We start from the raw sequence: 19294 nt of genomic DNA on the forward strand, positions 1-19294 counted from the left end.
TCATAAGCACTTAGATACTGGTGCTGTCTTCTTGAAAGCTCACTCTGGGAGGGCCCTTGTACCTTCCGCTTTGTGCTCTTGGAAACCTGTGACCATATATGTGGAAGCCTGGTGAGAGACACATGGCCCAGTTGTAACAGGGAACGAATACTCTGTACTTACATAAAGCTATTCATATTAATCTTAATAAATGTTAAACCCAGGTTGTTACTCTAACCTGACTTTTCCTCTCAAAACTAGAACTTACCTACTAAAAGTTTCTTTTCCAAGTATATTTTATTAGAATCAGCAGTTTTAGTTCCTGTGTGAACCTAAGAAGCAGACTGACCTCAAGGCCCCCAGACACAGGAATTCAACCAGATGGCCAACTCAAGGACGCTGGCCATGAAAATCCATACTGGGCCCAGCAGGGACATTGCCTGCAAGTCCCAGCCCCTTCCCCTGATTTTTGTTCTGCTTTCCCTCTCGCTCCTAATGGAAACCTCTGCTTGCTCTTAACAGATGGCTTTTTGAGGACAGAAGTCTCCCATCTTCTTGAGATGCCCACACTTGAATAAACTTCTTTCCTTTTCCACAAGCACCCATCTCACGAGTTTGGCTTTCATTGCATCAGGCAGCCAAACCTGGCTTCGCTTACACAGTCACCTGTCACCTCAGCTTACTGCTTGCCAAACCCAGACCTGTCTGTGAGTGAGGCTATCCTGGATCATAAGTGGCCATTGACCAGCCAGCTGACCGCACACACATGTGCAAGCCTTGCTGAGAGTAGCCAAGTCAGCCCGGACCCGATGAAGAACCCAGTCAAAGCAGAGTCATGAGCCAAAAACAAAAACCAAAAACAACCAAAAACCAAAAACATTGTTTTAAGTTTTGGAATGACTTGTTATGGAGCAAAAGCTAATGCATGCAGAAGCCATCAGTATATAGATGATGTTTTTACATGTAAGAATGTCTTTATTCTTTTCTTACTCAAATGAGAACATAACACTGTTATGGTGTTGCTTTATCCATTTAATGACATGTCTAATGACAACTTTCCATGAGGTACATTTCGATCTCTCTCATTATTTTAAACAGCTGGACAAATATACTAATGGACTCTACCAATGTCCTACTGAGGCGGTGTCCAGTTTTTGCTATCACAAAGCCTCGGTAGACATTCTTACAGGTAGTATTTCTATACATGTGTATTAAGCCAATAAGTTCCTGCAATTACGACTACTGGGTCAAAGAGATTTGCATTTAAAATATTAATAGTTGTCAAGTTATCTTCCAAAATGATTTACTAATTTACCCTTCCTTATTATGAGAGTGACTATTTCATCAAACCCTCACCAACACTTTTACATATTTGCCGATCTGAAAGGTTAAAAATATATATATTTCATATGGTTTTACTAACATCTTAAAATTATGAACGAGGTTGAGAATATTTTCATATGTTTAGTGTCCATTTGTATACTTTTCCTGTGAATCTCTTATTTCTGCTCTTTGTCCACTTTTTATGGCTTGTAGACTTCTTAAAAACTGAACTATGAACAAAAGTCAATGGATATTAAAGAAATATTACTGTATGCATAATTTCTAGGTATAAACCTTTAAATGAGTTCTAGAGGAGTTTGAAAGGCAGTAAATAATAATTTCCTAAATTCATAGTGTTGGACAAATACAAAACATTACCTCACAGCTAGCTGGTGAGGCAGGTCTTGTTATCCCCATTTAACGGATGAGAGCGAGATTCAGCGAGATTAGTAACCTCGGGGCAGGAAGCCTTGTGAAGGGCTGAGCTGGGACTGGAAGATTGCTGGGTGTCCCATGTAGCCCACTCTTCCAGGGTGTCTGCATCCCTCATTGTCCCGAGATGTTTTCAACCCTTTAAATTGTAGAATGGTCACAGTACCAATGATTCTTGGCCACCGGAGTGCACAGGAATTGTGTCGGAGGGAGACGCAGTTGTTTCGCTGTGGCCTGGACCCCTTTGCGTCTGTGGGTGATTCCTGTCAGCACCCCTCACTGCCTAGGCCTGCGCCTGCTCTCCCAGGCTCCCGGGAACGGTCATGGTGCCTTACTGGTGCCTTTGTTGATTAACTTTGGCACGTGTTCATTTTATGTTTGTACGATTTTATCTTTAAAAACAAATGATCTCAAGCTCTGGTCCACACAGCTGGAGTAGGAACCGTCTGGAGCTACCCAGGTGTGTTGGACAATGATCCTTATTATGATGATTTTAGCCCCAGAGCTCTTGGAGGAGCAGAGGAGAGCAGTGAACCTTTCCCGGGGAAAGCACCCCCCCCACACACACACCACACACACACCACACACAGCACACACACACCACACACAGCACATACACACCTCCCCCCACACACACCACACACAGCACATACACACCCCCTACACACACACCACACACACACCACACACAGCACATACACACCCCACACACACACACCACACACAGCACATACACACCCCCTACACACACACCACACACAGCACATACACACCCCCTACACACACACCACACACAGCACATACACACCCCCTACACACACACACTACATACACACAGCACATACACACCCCCTACACACACACACCACACAGCACATACACACCCCCTACAGACACACACCACACACACAGCACATACACACCCCCTACACACACACACCACATACACACCACACACACACACCACACACACACCACATACCCACACATACCTACATACACACATCCCCCCCACACACCACACACACACACACCACACACATACACACACACACACTACACACACACCCCCCCCACACACACCACACACTACTCTGCATACCCTTGGAGAGCTCCTTGTCTCCTGGAGACTGGTTTAGGACTCCTGGGGTGGAGCCCAGGATCAGATTAGCTGCTCAAGTTCCGAAGTAGAAAGAGGTGGCAGGAAGGGAGTTGGGAAAATGACTTCTCTTAACTCTTGCTGAGTGCTTACCACGCACCACAGTGGACTCACTCGTTGAACCGTCACAGAAACCCAAAGACACAAGAAACTGTTGCTATGCAGAGAACATGTGCACAGAGGGGACATGCCACTTGCCCAGGGCCACACAGCTGGCATGAGTTCTAAAGTGACTCCTTTGCCCCACAGATACAAGGTCGAGGGAGTAAAATAGTTCTTGGGGGGATAACACAGATCCCTCCCTAGAGAGGAAGAGGCGGCCCCCAAATCAACTGGTCCACCTGCTCTGAAGCAGCGGTAACATTCAGGTCACAGAATCCCTCATGCTTGGCCAGACCCTGTGTCCAGAGGACTCCGGGGGAGGGAGGGTATGGCCTAGGACCAAAGATGGGACTGTGATGGTTAATTTTACAAGTCAACTTGACTGGGCCCCCTGGTGCCCAGAAAACTGGTTAAATATCCACACAGATGTGTGTTCTGGGTGTTTCTGGACTGACACTTGAACTGGAGGCTGAGTGGAGCGGACTGCCCCCGGTGTGGGTGAACCTGAGGCCTGACCGGAGCAGAGGGCGGAGGGAGAATGCGTTCTCTCTGCCTGACTGTCTTAGAACCGGGGCATCGGTCTCTTGACTTTGGACTCAGACTGGAGCTTATGTTCTCCCGGGTCCCCAGCTTGATGACTGCAGGTCATGGGCCTTCTCAGCATCCGTAAATCGCGAGAGCCAATTTCTCGTAACAAATCTCTCTGTCTCTCTGTCTGCCTCCGTCTCTGCACCCAGACTAGTACAGGGGCCCTGAGCAGGTGGACCTGTGCCTCGCATGCCCCTGGGAAGTCTGCAGCTCGGCAGCCTCATCCGTGACCTAGCTACAACCAGGGAGTCAGAAATGGCTGCAAGAGGCCTGCTGCCTGGCCCAGGGCGTCCACGGCCCCGGGGCGTGGGTCAGCTGTTCACGACAGACCACCTGGAAGGCAGAGAGAGCATGTGGGGTCGGAGGGGCTTTACAGCTGGGGTGCAGGGCTGCAGTGAGCCCCCAATGGGGGACTGACTAATGTGGGCGGAGGGGTCACACCCAAGACCAAGGAGCTGGGACACACTCAGTGGACGCCAGCAGGGGCTGACAGAGACAGAGCCCGGGAGGTGGCGTCCCCTCCCTCAAGAACCACATTGGCATTTGTATAAACACATTCCCATCCCCACCCTCAACCTAGCAAAGACCCTGCAGGGAGGAGGGGAACAGAAGGGGACATCTCAAATGTGACTGAGTTTAAACCCGGGTGTTTGAGGAATCAGTAATATAGAAAATGAATCCAGTTATAGCAAAATGATGAAAATTAAATTTTGCACATTTGAGTTCAGGGTGGTGAAATGGGAACCTGGTACCCGTGTCAGTAAGTTAGGTTAACCGACTCTTCTGCTCCCTGAGCCCCTAGACTTCTCCTTCTGCCCAGAGTTTGCTGGAGGCGAGGGTCAATAATAACACTCAGGGCTCTGGGCCATCTGCGCGTCGAAGTGTGCAAAGCTCATCTACGTCGTGGGTGGGCCGTACCTTGTGGTTCTGGCCACTGCGCGCCTGACGCAGAGGAGGAAACCGAGGCCCAGAGAGATTAAGCAAATGGGGAGGTTACACAGCCAGTGGGAGAGCGTGCGGGACCCAAACGCAGGCTTCCAGTCCAGCTCCTGGCAGGTCAGGGGTCCGGGCAGATGGCAGAGGTTCTGGGACCTGAGGCCGACTCCTGGCATTTCTAGGATTGCCCATGGAGGTCAGCCCAGCCTGCCCGCACAGGGAGCAGGCCCTGTCCTCCCCTAGAGGGACGCGCCTCAGCAATGCTCACGCAGAAGGGACGGTCAGTGGACGGCCTCCCTGTGCGCAGGTGTGACTTACTCCAGGGCTGGATCCAAAGCAGCCTCTTCCCGGCGGAACCCGGGCCAACATCACTGCACCATGGGTCCTGCTCACACTTTGCAAAGCACTTCAGAGCGCTGTGCAGCAGGCCAGGCGGGCAGGCCATTTCACAGGTGTCAAAACTGAGGCCCAGGCAGGGCCGGGGCTTGCCCAAGGTCTCACTGCAAGGAGCGAGGCTTTTCAGAACAGGGTGAGGCTGGGCTCGCGGCTGGGCCCCTTGCACAGTCTCGGGAAATAAACTCTGCAAAAAGCTTGCTGTCTTACTCTTCATTCAGCCCAGAAATGACAACATCCCTCCCCGGTCCAACAGAATAACCAAAGACACTAATTTCTATTTTAAAGAAAAATTTTTTTTCTATATTTCTCTCTCTTTAAGACATTCTCACCAAAGCCATATCGAACGTGCTGGACATGAGCCAACCGCAACGTCACTGGTGAATGTCGTACCTGCAGGGGAAGGTCGGCACTACCCCTGCCCCAGCCTGGACTGAGCTCACAGGGCAGAGCCTCGGTGGTTCCCGGCAGCATCCCGTTCCATTGTGAGCGAGCGCTCAGTCGGTGCTCCATACATGTGTCGTCAATGACCGCGCAGACACGTCTCGTTGGCCTCCTCTAGGCCCTGTTCTCACCATGGTTCCCCTCACCAAAGCAGGGGCCAGACGACCCTCAGAAGCCATCTTGTCCAACTGCTTCCTGTGCCAGACGAGGTCCAGAGAGGGGAAGCGATTGGCTGGAGGTCACACAGCAAGCTAGAGGCAGCACGGGTGCAAGAGAAGGACTCCCTCGTTGCAGAGCTCACCCGGAGATCTGAAAGCCTCTGCCACCGAGCCCGCAGGGCCGCCTTGCTGCGGAGTCCCAGGCAGCCGCGCCCAGGGAAGCTTCCCGGCTGGGGCCATCGCTGCCTCAGGAGACGGACTCCCTGGACACCAGGGCACCTGCCTGCCAGTTGTCTTCACCTGGAGAGGAGAGTGGCTCCGCTGGTCGAAGTGGCATAGATGCTGCCCCATTTGGGGTGTGGAGGAGGAAGGACGCAGAGGGCAGGGACGCAGGTCTGCAGGATGACAGGGCCTGGGAGAGGCGGTGTCTCCCATGGGTGGCGTGGGAAGGGGGTGATCCGGGCGGGAAGCCAGGCAGAGGCCAGCTGACCTTGAGCCGGTGGATAACACCCCATGGGAGGAGCCAGTCTGGACAGTGCAGGGGGCGGCAGCACGAGGCCCTGTCACAAGGAGAGGTCAGGAGAGCAGTGAGTCCTCAGCTTCACCCTGGGCCGCCCTGCAGCCTCCCCACCTTCCCGCCATGCCTTGCGCAGCGCTGGGCAGGTAGGGGACCGACCTGGGGAGAAGTGCGTGCACCGGGGGCCAGAGAGCCTAGCTCTCATCCTGCCATTTACAGCAATTGTTTGCCGTGGAAAAGTGACTGTGCTTCTCAGAGCCCAGTCTCTGCATTTGCAAAATCAAAACAAAACAAAATAACAGATACATAGAAAAAGCCTGCCTGGTAGCGTCACGGTGGGCCCGCATGGACCTGCAGCCACAGGACGGTCTGTTCTGTGCAGCGCTGCCTCCCCGGGGTGGAGCATCGGGTACACACTCCGAATACGTATGGGCTCAATGGCGGCGAATACTTAGGGGGCACTTCCCGAGTGCCCAGCGGTCTTCACACCTCAGTCATTCCATCCTCATCAAAACTATGACTGTCCTTTGAGAGGGACTGTGACTCTTCCAGGCTGCTGCTAAGCGCAGAGCTGGGATTCGAACCAGGCAGTCTGACTCCAGTGTTCAACTTCCGTGTACCACCCTTGACTCCGCAACCCTGTTCTGTAAACCGTGACGTGGTACCCAAGTCATAACGAGGATTGTCACCTTTGGATGAGGGCATGGGATTTGTCCCAGGTCCCACAAAATTCCAGAACATCCTTGCCCAGGCTCTTTCTAAAAAAAATTCCCCTGAGGTGTTTCCTCCCATCTGGGTCTGGATGGACTGTTCCCAGACAGTGGGTCCCCCGGATCCCCATGGTGCCTCAGCCACTCACGGCCATGTCCAGATGTGTGGCCGGGGCCACGTCGGCCTCATCCAGCTGCTGCAGAGCCCCCAGGCTGCCTGTCTTCTGCTGCTTCCGCCGCTTGGCTCGCTGATTCTGGAACCAGATCTGATGGGGGCGGGGTGGGGGTGGGGGGTGGAGATAAGCAAAGGAGTTTATTCCGGCTGGTACCTCCCCCACATCCCCAGTAACAGCGCCTCCCAGGGGACTTGGCAGTTGAGGAAGGCTCTGGAGGTCAGCCTTTGGCAAGGGGACAGGGGCTCACAACCTTCAATGCCTGAGGGGCCGGAGGCTCATTTGGGAGGGAAGCAGCTGGGTGCCCCATAATCTCAGGGGTGGGGACTACGGTCAACAGAGCCTAAGGGGGCAGCCTCTCAGCTTCAGCCTCCAGCCACCATGTGACAAGTGAGCCCAGCCCTGCAGGCTCATCTAACTTCTAAGACCGAAATCTTGATTTTATATGAAAGCTCTGAGCTTTAAATACTGTGCTGATCAAATAAAACCCACCAGTGGGCTGTTTCCTCCTGGCGGGCCACTAGTTTGCAGCCCCTGGGGCCCCTTGGCATCTACGGGAACACTGGCGGTGTCCTGTGTTCACGAGCATCCCGATGGTCTCTGACACGCGGCCATTTGAACACGGTCGGTCTGCTGAGATGCCGCTGAATTCTGAGTCACTGCGCTGGTGACGGATCCCAAATGGCAAGAAAAGGGGAGAAGTCTGAGACCGGGGTGGGCCTCAGCCAGAACAGCAGGTCGGGATACAATAACGTGCAGAATGTTGACCTGAGCCCTCGCTCAGATTTTGAATTAGAAGGAGTCCATCCCATTTGTTAAAAACGAGTGACTTAAGAAAATCGTGTTAGAGGGCGTGGCCATGGTGCAACCATTGGATTTGGGTTTGCTGGAATGGTACTTGGAAAACTGGGGGTGTGCAAAGAGGGCAGGACATACCCCTGGTAAGTGACAAGGGGCTACTGTGTCTCCAACCTAGCGAAAAGCCTCAGAAGGAATTAGAGCAAGATCAGGCAATCGGTGCTTGAACGAGGTCTCAGACTATGGATCTGGGGTCCGTTCCCCTTCTCTGTGCTTCCTTCAGAGGGATAGCCATGTGGTCCAGATCAGGGTTTGGAAAAGTAAGGCCCGTCGGCTGACTCTGGCCCTCTACCTGTTTTTATATGGCCCATGAGCTAGGAATGGTTTTCACATTTTTTTAATGGCTTCAAAAAAACCCAAAGAAGAATAATATTTTGTGACACATGCAAATGATCCAAAATCCACATTTTAGTGTTCATCGATAAAGTTTTACTGGAACACCGCCACGCTCATTTGTTTATATATCGCCTGCGGCTGCTTTTATGCTACAAACAGTATATAGTTGGATAGTTACGACAGTGATCGAATGGCCCCAAAGCCTAACATAATTAGCACCTGGCCCTTTAAGGAAAACTTGGTTGGCTCTGATCTAGACTGTCAGGAGGCATTTTGTGAATGAGGCTGCATGGTGCATGATGTTCAGCAACTGTAACCAAGGGAGAGGAAGGGCTCGGGAGCACCTGTCAGTGGCCTTCAGCCACGCCCTCTCACTCCATTTCACCCTCCAAGGAGAGAAATCATCTTGTAACCACGATGACCGCATTTCCTGGAACGTAACATTTAGCAAACATGACTGTACTAGTGGGACAAAGTCGAAAGTTTCAGAAGGGACAGCCCCAGAGGGCCCAGGATCCATAGGGTCTCACCCATGGCCCCAGGTGCACGAGTGGGGGTGGTTGTACCTGCACCCGAGCTTCGGGGAGGTTGATCCTGGCTGCCAGCTGGTTGCGGACGTGGATGTCTGGGTAGTGGGTGAAGTGGAAGGTCTTCTCCAGCTCATGCAGCTGCTCTGTGGTGAAGGTGGTTCGGACCCTCCGCCTGCTCCTCCTGTCCTCTGCATGCAAGAGGGAGGGGCCGAGTTGTATTAGCGACCTTGCTGTTGGCTTTGTGTTGCCTTGTTTCACTCTTTCAATCTCTGTGGCCTTTGGCCCCTAGAATATTGGAGTTTTGCAATATATATTTATATATATATATTTCTAAAATCCCTGCCCCTAGGCTGACCCCCTCCCATCTCTCCTGGACAGTGAGGCCAAAGTAACCTTCTAGAGTGTCCTCAGATTGTTCCTTTGCTGCTCAGATGCGTTCAACGTCTACCCCTTGTTTACAACAAGGACAGCAAACTACAGCCTGTGAGCCAAGTCCAGCCCACTGTCTGTTTTTGTAAATAAAGTTTTATTGGAACACGGTCCTGCCCGCGCGTTTATGTACCGTCTATGGCTGCTTTTGTGTGCATGGCAGAGTTGAGTAGTTGCAGCAGAGACCATATGGCCTGCAAAACCTAAAATAATTACCATCTGGGCCTTCACAGAAAAAGTCTGCCAGCCTTGGTCTACTACAGGCTGACCTCCACGGCAGTCAGCGCTCCCGACCTGCCCCAGCCACGGTCCGCTGCTGGCCACTCAGGGTCGACGCCATCATTTGTGGGGCCTAGTGCAAAACGAAAACGTGGGGCCCCTAGTTCCAACAGCAGGAAGGAAGCTTCTTCCTTCCTTTCTCAGTCTCTCTCTTGACCTGTCAGGGTATTTTTTTATTTGCTATTTAAGGTCATGCTCCCCCAGGCACAGGGATACTGACAGGGACCCAAGGACCACCCTCCTCCCAGCAGCGCCCAGCCCATCCCCACCCTGGGATGGAGGAGGCAGCAGTCACTGGGTAGGGGCTGGAACGGGTGACTGAGCCCACACCTGGGGAGAGGCTCCGTGTTCCTGGGATGTGCTTCATGACCTCATTGCACTTCACTTACAAAACACAAATTTACACATAAAGTGATTAAGACTTTCAAGATGGTGATCATAGTATAAAACCCCATGAAACCTCTTCTGAGCTTGGGATCCTGTGCAGTCACACTGGTCACACACATGCCCGTGAAGCCAGGCCTCTGTGTGTATGCATGTTTGTGTGCATGTTTGTGTGCATGTGTGTGCACGCATGTGTGTGCGTGCACGTGTGTGTGTGTGTGTGTGATGGGGAGATCAGGTATGCAACTCAGACATGTTAAATTCGAGATGTCTAGCCACTATGTGGATGCATATATATTTGGAGTTCAAGGGGAGCCAGGACTGAGGTTCCAATCGGGGAATTGTCGCCATCTGTTTGCCCTGTCATGGGGGTGGGAGAGATCACGTAGGCAGGACATGTAGGTGAAGAAGAGCGGAGGGTCTAGGAGTAAGCCTGAGCCCCTCCACCACCGAGAGGTCCAGCAGCCAGGGAGGGAGCCCAAGGGAAGCCAACGAGGGGACCAGGAAGGGGTGCTCTTTGAGGTAGGAGGCAAGCGAGGACGGTGCTGTGACCCAGTGAAGAAACTGTTTCAAGGAAGAAGCCTCAGCTGTGTCCCTGGGGTGACTCGATCAATTACAACAAGAACACAAGAGTGGCCCTGAACCTGCCCCAACCGAGGACCCTAATGATGGCCGTTCCCACAGAGCAGAGACAGCGAGGGCCCCGTGGGCAGTGGGCAGAGGAGAGAGGGAGGTGAAGCAGAGGAGGTGGAACGGGAGGCACCTCTGCCGGGTTTGCTGGGGATGTGGAGGAGGAGGTGCAGCTGATAGCTGGAGAGAGATACAGGTCCAGGGGGTATCCCTTCATGGGTTTGAAAATGTGGAAGAAGGACGAAGTGGGTCCTCAGGTGCAGAATTCTGATTTCCCTGGGTGGTCGGCGCTACCATAGGAACCAAGAATCTGCACATCATCTCCGTGCAGGGGCTCGAGGGAGGACTGAGCAGATTCCCTGCTTCGGGGTGGGAGACAGTGATGGCCGCAGTCAGGAAGGCAACCGGAGCTCAGAAAGAAGGTACCTGCAGCGGTGCGCACTCCACAACCAAGCCACCCCGGAGGAAAGGCGGCCTGTTTCTTTCCTGTGAAGATGACCGGGGGTCGTGGTAGACCATAAGGGCGAGGCGAAAGCTTCTGCCGTCACAGGGCCAGTGGCAAAGGTGGCCCAGGATTGCATCCGGTGCTCACTGCACTGCATGATTCTCTGGTGTACTCGTACAGAAAAACCCATTAAAAATCATTCCCCTCCACGCAGCAAACTTTATAACAACATGCAAACGCCTCAAGGCTTTCTGCCTGCGCTGCAACGTCCTGTAACTGCCATGTATCTCCAGGACAGCGCTGTCTGTCCAAGAGCCCACCTGATGGCGCTGGGGGAGGGTGACTGGCGCGCCCCATCTCTCTGCTGGTGCCTGGGGAGGAGAAGGGTGTCCCGCGCAGAGGCTGGGCCCCGGGGCTCTGGGTGGTGACTCAGCAGAGTAGACCAGCCCGCTGGGCACAGGGCAGGGCGGGGTGAGGAAGAGCAGTGTCGGGGGTGGGCTCAGGAAGCAGGAAGGTCCACACACACACACACACACACACACACACACACACACCCGTTTTCAGGAGGAGGCTGCTCTAGGAAAGGGGTGGGGGAAGCTGCCAGGCTGACACCTGGGTTACAGACCGTAGTGGGTCTCAGAGAGGATGCAGGTGAGAGAAGGCGGAGGAGCATCAATGGAACATGGATCAGAGAAGGTAGAACACAGAACCCAGCCCGCATCATTTTGAACTTCGTGAAACGAGAAGCTAGAAAGATAAGCTCATGAATGGAGCGCCCCATGCACGAGACATGGTTCTTAACCATCAGGAGGGGCTCGGATCTCCTGGGCCTGGACTGAGAGGACGATGGGGGTGGTGAGCCCCATTTTCCGAGCTCTGGAAGGGGCACTGGATTGGGAGAGGGGAAATCCGTGAGTTCCTGTCCAGGCCCAGAATCTCCGGACCAGGCAGAGAAGCCCAGAAACTGGTGGCCACAGTGCAGGGCATGCACAGTGCTGGCCGAGGGCACCCGCGGGGGCACATGGGGTGGGGGGCGGTGGGGAAGGTGGCGGGCACTGCCCCCCTTGGTGGCTGCTCCTCTCCTGTTCTTAATTGTGCAAGCTGTGATCACACTTCAGTGGGTCTGCACAGAGAATGAGTCAGCAGAACTTAATTAAACCTGCGCCGTTTAGCACATCGATCATAAGAAATACACAATTTACACAGGTGATTAGGCCACCTAATTATAAACCGATGTTTCTCCACGCTCAGCTCCCTCCCCTGATTGCTCCTTCTCTGGAGTCTGCTAATGGGCCCTGGCTGCTCAGCTACAGGCCTCGGGGGCTTTGCCTCTGGGCGAATTCTCGGAAAATGGGCCTGTCTTGTCTTCCTGAGGCAGGGGGTTCAGCGTGGGGAAGATCCAAGGCCCCCGGGGAGCAGGGTGGGGCCACCTCCTGCACAGGACGGGTGGGTGCAGGGCGGAAGTCTCCCAGGGCTCTGGCCCGCGCTGGCCTCTTGTCTCCAGTCTGGTCATGGCTCCCTACAGTCCCTGTGCCCACAGCATCCACCGTGACCTCCTCTGGGAAGCCTTCCCTGGCCTCCTGATGGACCAGCCTCCCTTAGCAGAGGCCACTAGAGTACTGGGTCACCCTCTCCCCAGCACTTGTCACGACTGTCATGTGCTTCCGCTGCCGATCATTGGACGGCTCTTTGTCGCCCCTGCTAGACAAGGCAGGGCTGCTCTCTACACGGTCCCCACTCCCGGCTGATATCTGTGGTGGCTGCAAGATAGGACCCCTTGAGTTCTCGTCTCTTTTAAGGAGGACCCACCTTAGTGACTCCGTAACAAACGAGCCGTCAGAGGTTGAAGCTTCCATGTGGCTCCCTTCCTCTTGGGTTGCTCGCTCTGAGAGACGCCACTGCCATTTTGGGGGGACACTCAAGCGCATGGGAGGAGCCCCATGTGGGGAGAAACTGAGGCCTCCCCCAACAGCTGGCACCACTCACCAGCATGGGTGTGAGCCACCGTGGGAGCAGAGCCTTTACTCCAGCCCAGCCTTCAGGTGACTGCGAACACCACCCTGCCTGCAATCTCACAGGGACCCCGAGCCAGAGCACCCGCTAAGTCATCCCCGGATTCCTGATGCACAGAACATGAGTGAGATAATAAATGTTCCTGGTTACCTTAAGCCAGTAAGTTTGGGACAAGTTGTGTTTGTGTGCAGCAATAGGTACGCCTGCCACTCAAGCCCTCCGGCAGCTCCCGCTGCACGCCTGGGTGATGCACACGGCGAATACACTGAGTTTAAATTACAGCCAGTGCGAAAGCCTCCGCCGGCCACGCGGGTTCCTCCCAGCTCCGACTCTCGGGTCCTGTTACCATAGTAATGTCGTCAGTGCCCTGCTTGCGTCCCTGAGACCTTTCTGTGTCCGAGAGCCACTTCTGGCTGCCAGGGTTGTGCTTCCGCGCTGAGAAGCCCAGATAAGCCCAACGCTCCGTTTCTCTAAGGACGGAAGCGTCAGTGTGGCGTTGTGGTCACCGGCTCGGTCACACCCTCTGTTCACCGTTTCCCTTCTGTGCTGTCTCACTACTTGGCTACTGGAGGCAGTTAAAGAGCAGAAAGTGTTGCTTGGGGTGGTGAACACGCAAGATACAAATGACATCTATAGAATTGTACACCCGAAACCTATATAATTTTATTAACCATCGTCACCCCAATAAATTAAAAAGAGAAATTGTGCCTGGGGTGGAGGGTGGAAATGGGTGAAGGGAACGAAAGGTACTTCCAGTCATAGAATAACTGAGCCCTGCGGTGTCACGTACAGCACGGTGACTACAGCCGACAATACTGTATTGCATATTTGTAAGTTGCTGAGAGGAAATCTTTAAAGCCTTCATCACAAAAGAAAGAAAAAAATTGTAACTATGCATGGTGACAAATGTCTATTATTGCGGTGATCATTTCACAATGTACACACGCAGTGAATCATTATGTTGTACACCTGAAACTAAGATAATGTTTCATGTCAATTAGTCAATTATATCGCCATAATAATAAAAAAAATTCAGGAAGGATGGGAGAGAAGCTCCATCCATCTGCCTGGGGGTAGGGAGTGAGGGGCAGGGTGGGTGCGGTGGGAGCTGAACCTGGGGACCAGCAGGGCCAGTCTGTGAAGGACTCTGAATGTCACACCCACACGGTAGGACTTGATAAACTACAGGCCAGATCCGGTCCTCTGCTTGTCATTGCAAATCAAGTTTTATTGGAACATAAACACACCCTTTCACTTACACATTGTCTCCTTTTCAGCTATGACAGCAGAGTTGAGTGATTGCAACAGAGATCATGTAGCCTTTTAGCTTAAAGTTACTATGTGGCCCTTTGTAGAAAAACTTTGCTGACTACTGCTATAGGACATTCCTCAAGTCCCAAGAATCCCACCGTCCTGGTCACCTCCACCAGACAAGAGGGACAGAAGCCAGCACTGCGCCAGGTGGTGACCCCGGGCTCTGATTGCTGCTGACCCCACCCCACCCCATGTGGTGATCACCCTATCCGTTCTCTTCACCTTCACTTTCCCAGCCCAGCCTGGCCCCTGGCAAGCACTCAGCAACCATTTACTGAGTGACTGACGGCTCATGAAAGGACGAGGGCATATATCTGGGTCCCCTCTAGGCCAGAGACCACACTGGTTTACCCACTGGGTGGCCTCTTCCTCGCCCATCTACCTCCCCCTTACCCCATGGGAGTCACTCCCCTGGCAGAGGGTCATCAGCGGGACAGGTGCAGAGGTGGTGCCTCCCTTCCCGAGGTCTGAGCCTCTGGTACGAGGTGGCTCCTTCTGACTGAGTCTCCCTTGCCTTCGGAAGCCCCAAGCTTCAGGGAGCTTGCCCCTCTCAGAAGGAGAGAGCAGTTAGCGGGGCTCAGCATCCTCTTTAGTTGGGAGACCCTCTTGGAATTTTCCATTCGCTTGAGACGTGGGAGGGTCTAGGCCTCAGGTTATGTGGGTCCCTGTGAGATGGGAAGGATGTGGGGAGAGGAGACCTTGGGCTCTGCCCTGGGACATGGGGGAGGCAGAGCACTGGTCTGGGCCTGGATGACTGGTCTGGCCCCAGCTCTTGTAGGCACTGATTCTGCGGCTCAGAGCACGCCACGCTGCCTCCCCGGGCCCCAGCCTCCCCGAAGAGTGGACCACTCACATCCTTGGATCACTTTTGGGGGAGCTGGTTAGAATTCAGATTCCTGGGCTCTCCCCTCGACCTGGAGCCAGGGTCTTGGAGGCCAGGCCTGAAACGCTGCCATCACAAGCTCCCGAGAGGCAGTGTTTGCCAGCAACCTCCACGAGCATACCCCGAAGCCAAAGGGGGTGTACCCCTCCAGTGCTACACTGCGGTGACGGAAGGCATGGGACACACCATTTCCGGTCTGTAGGCCACGAGGGAAACAGGTGGGGTGGGGGGCTGCCCATCCCGGTCACCCGGGCCCTGCCTGCCTGGCTGGGAGACCCCCTCTGCTGGAGGGAGCTTCTGCCATGGCAAAGCACCACGAGCGAAACCACCAAGGCCTCTCGGCAACCGGTTCTGTGTGGAGCTGGTCATGTGTGTCAGAGCTGGGAGGGACCAGGAACGGTCCAGCCCTTGCTTTCACGTCCAGATGGGGAAACAGAGGCCCAAAGAGGGGCGCTCACTGGAGGGCGTCCTGTGAACTGACGCCCGCCCGGGGCTTCGAGGCAGGTTCCGGAACCCCGGCTGCCTGGCCCCTCCCCGCCTCGCAGACTCGCTCATCCGCAGATTCTGCCAGTTGCCGCTGTGGGAAACCACAGCCTGCCATCCCGTCTGTGCTACTGTTTGCTTAGCGTCTTCCCAAATAGCCGCTTTTGTTTACTTAAGTAAGTACACTTATTGGAAAAGGAAACCTCACACTGTGACCAAAACACGGGTAACTAATACCCCGGGTCCTAAACAGGAGCTCAGCGGAGACCTAATTAGAACGATTGACATGAGCCATCTCTGTCTGCGCGCCCCCGGGGGGCACCGCCAGCGGGACCCTCACGGGTCTTTCGGAAACACGGATTCCAGCAGAGCGGGCGGTGGGCCGCTAGGCCGGCAGGAAGAGTCTAGAGTGGAGGGGCTCAGGCCTCCAGGGTTCAATTCTCGTGCTAATGTAGTTTGCCAGCTGACTGGTCTTCTTGGTTTATCATCTACAGGGTGGGGGGCCCCCAAATGGGGCCGTTTGACAGAAGGGTGGTGCCGTGAGGGCCGGGGGCAGTCTAATGTCACCACGGCGGCTTTGGTGATCACTCCGGAGGTCTGCTCTGGCTTTAGCGGCGGAGCTGACGTGGAACATGCCAACGTCTTCAGGGGAGGCTCGGAATGAGTGGCCACGGCCTTTTGCCATCAGCATTGCCAGGCTAGGAGAGGGCAGCTCCTCTGGCAGGGCTGCCCCTCAGGAAGAGGAGACAGTCCTGGACTTTAGGTAGCTGCAGCAGGAGACACTGAGGTTAGACCTCTCTGGGGTCTCCCCTGCAGCTGAGTACAACCCCTCCTGGTGGCCTCGACTGTGAGGGGGGCTGGGCTGTGTGTATGGTAGGAGACGACACTCCAGGCTACCCGGAGCTCCTTCCAGCCTCTCCTGGATTAAAGAGGTGGAAAGGGGTGAGAACTGGGAACCTCTCGTGAGAACTCTGGCTCATCGCCTGTCGGATGCCATGGACGCTTGAGACATCGCCTTGGTTTCCCTTCCCCCACTCAACTGTTCCACCGAGGATCAAACTCAGGCCGGAGTTGGAAAGGGACCTTCCTGAGGTCACACCGGCCAGGGGAGAACTGAGATGACATCACGAGTTCCTTACTCTGAGCAGGGCGCCGGTGTCCACCCCAGTGACCTTCCTCGAGCCCGCTGTCAGGGAGGGGCCTGAGACCTGGTCACTGTTATTTTGGCTGGGCCGCTGACCCAGGGGTGTGGGTGACCAGGGTGGGCAGATCCGGGCAAAGCTTCAGCCACTGAGGCTGTGCAGGCCGGACTCAGCGTCCGCAGGACAATGTGCCGGGCTGAGCAGTGCCGGGGCAGCCAGAGCAGGGCCTGATCTTGGGTCTTCTGCTTACCAGCTGGGCAACTTGGGGGCACCCTCCACCTCTCCTTCACAGATGAGTCTCCACATCTGTCAGGTTTTGCTAATTAAGGCTTTCTGCTGACTTTGGAGAGGAGGCAGGCACAGCCTTAGGACAGAGCCGACCGCGCATGTAAACGCTGAGTACGTACACGGGGACTAGCATCTCAGCGGTGGCCTGGTTGCGGGAACAAGCCCTGTCCCTGCATTCCACAACTCACTGACCTTGGTGTCGCATCTGAGGGGCCGCAGTTCTGGGCCAGATAGAAAGAGATTTAAGGTCCAGCCCAGTGCCAGCAGCCTCTGAATCTTAGAGCCCTCTCTTCTGTTGATATGAAGTAGCTTGTTCTCTGCCTGAGCCCAGCTGGGGCTTGGAGACCCAGCAATGGACAAGAAATGACCAGAAGACACTTACCTTGGGGCTGGTCCTGTGGGGGCCTCTCTGGCCGGGAGCCCACCGTCGCTGCTTGCCTGGCGCCCGGTCCACCTGCTCCTTCTCGTCCGGCCCCGTGGCGCCCTTCTGCGGGCCTCTTTAAGATCTCCTCGATGGAGAAGGACAGGCCCAGCTTCCGTGGGCCCTCAGCACACCCCGAGTTCTTCCTCTCCACACCCTGGCAGAGAGCAGGGCCTGCCTCGGCACTCTCCATGGGCGGCTGTGAGGAGGGCAGAGCAGCTTCGCGTGTGCCCAGGGTGATGCTGGTGGAGGGTGGCTACTTCCTCCCCCAAACTCCTGGAATCAAGCGGGCAAGCAGAGGTGGAGAGTGGGGAGCCTCATGTCGGTTATCCAGGCACGATTCTGTCTCCCCTGGGCCTCTCATGGGCCACTCCTGGGATGAAGGATGCAGGTCACATGGGAAAGCTTGGCCGGCTGTACCCTGCACCCACAGGCTCAGAGCCCTCGCCGGCTCGATGTCAAGGGAATCGCCATTGCCCAATTGGCTTCAGTCTTACTGCGAAGGGTTTTGCAGCCGAGGCCCGGGACCCGGAGGTTGTGGCCGGTGGGCAAGGGCACAGAGCTGGGAGGAAGAGAAAGCCTGTCCCCAGAGGAGACCTGGGCAGTGCGTCTGCTTTTCTGACCTTTCTGTGGCTTGTGGCCTTTTCCCACTAGCTCCGGTCAGGCCCCTGGAGGGCCGCAGTGCCACCCTTGGGTCCCAGGTGTCCAGCTCCGTCCGGGGTCGCCCCGCAGCTGAAGGGTGTTCCCAGGAGCCCTCCTGGGCGTCTCTCAATTCCGCTGCTTCTAGACTCCAGAAAGCGCCCCCGGAGCACCGCTGCTCTGCTGTCCTGCAGGGAGGCTCAGGGAGGTCGCTGGGTCACTGCCGGCTCTGCGTGCAGTGGGGCCGGGCTGAGCGCCGGGCCTCCCAGGCCTCTTGGGTCTGGCCTGACTCCCTGGCGTTTGTTCTTCTCTCCCTGGCCTCACTTCACGAGTCTGTCCACAGGCTCCTGGACTGGGGGCCTCCTCTGCTTCTTCCTGCTTGCGCGCCCCCTACCTGCTCCCCAAGGCAGCACCGAAGGCCCCTCCTCTGCCCAGTAAACCGTCAGAGGGAGCGGACAGGCACCCAGCTGTCCTTGCCAGGAGTTTTGTTCCCAGTGACTGTGTAACCAGGGAGGAGGGGGCAGTAAAACAGCTGATAAGAGAAGAAACTCTCCACCTTCCTTAGGCCCCAGGCTGCAGGTGTCCGGGGAGAGGGGTAGGGGCAGAGGGGAGTGAAAGGGTGGGTTTGGGGGGCTTGGGGAGGGCTGTGCTGGGGACGGGCCAGGTCGGGGCAGGACAAGGGAAGTAGGGGGCAGGATGGCCAGGAATTGTCCCCAGGCCCCATGAAGTGTGTTTACTCAGCCAGGAGAGTTATGGGTCTGCTTCAGGCTGGGCTGGGCCAGCGCGGTGCTGGGTGTGGGCACGGCTGTCTCCCTCAGGCGTGCTTGCAAACCTGTGGGGACACTGAGGCCCGGACCAAGGAGCTGCAGGGGACGTCACGCCGGTCTGATCGAAGTACCCTCCTGGGGAGCTTCAGAACGCCACGCTGGACACAGGCGCGGATGTGCACGAGAGTGACCAAATCCCCGGGGGAGGCTGTGAACAGGAACCGGGACGTGAGAATGTAGACCTGTCAGAGGGTGGGGATGGAGGTGGGGGTGGGGGAGGCTGCTGCTCACACCTGGAGGAGGGTGAGTCGGCAAAGTTCGGGACTCCTCCTGAGACAGTTAAGATCACGTGGTCTGTTTTGGGCGCTGCTCCCGTGAATGTGTCAGGCTGTGGGATCCAGCGAGGGGACGTGGCCCTGCTGCAGGCACAAGTAAAACCTAAAACACTGGGAGCGTCATTGCTCACCCGTGTCCCAGACAATGGAGTTGGACATTCCTTCAGGGACGCAGGCTCCTTCTGGAGTGGGATGCTCCCATCC

The 19294-nt window shown here is 55.3% G+C and overlaps 1 protein-coding gene across 1 annotated transcript; it reads right to left on the minus strand.

Moving 5' to 3' along the window:
- Positions 1-5810: 5810 nt before the first annotated feature.
- ISX (intestine specific homeobox) lies at positions 5811-17542 on the minus strand. The gene is made up of 4 exons (XM_036250794.1): positions 17311-17542; positions 8675-8826; positions 6891-7007; positions 5811-6074 (listed from the first exon to the last, which is right to left on the minus strand). The coding sequence occupies exons 1-4, from the start codon at positions 17540-17542 to the stop codon at positions 5811-5813; spliced, it is 765 nt and encodes a 254-aa protein (XP_036106687.1).
- Between the last annotated feature and the right edge of the window lie 1752 nt (positions 17543-19294).

The sequence above is a fragment of the Molossus molossus genome, unplaced genomic scaffold, assembly GCF_014108415.1.
Source record: "Molossus molossus isolate mMolMol1 unplaced genomic scaffold, mMolMol1.p scaffold_m16_p_10, whole genome shotgun sequence".
NCBI classification, from domain to species: Eukaryota; Metazoa; Chordata; class Mammalia; order Chiroptera; family Molossidae; genus Molossus; species Molossus molossus.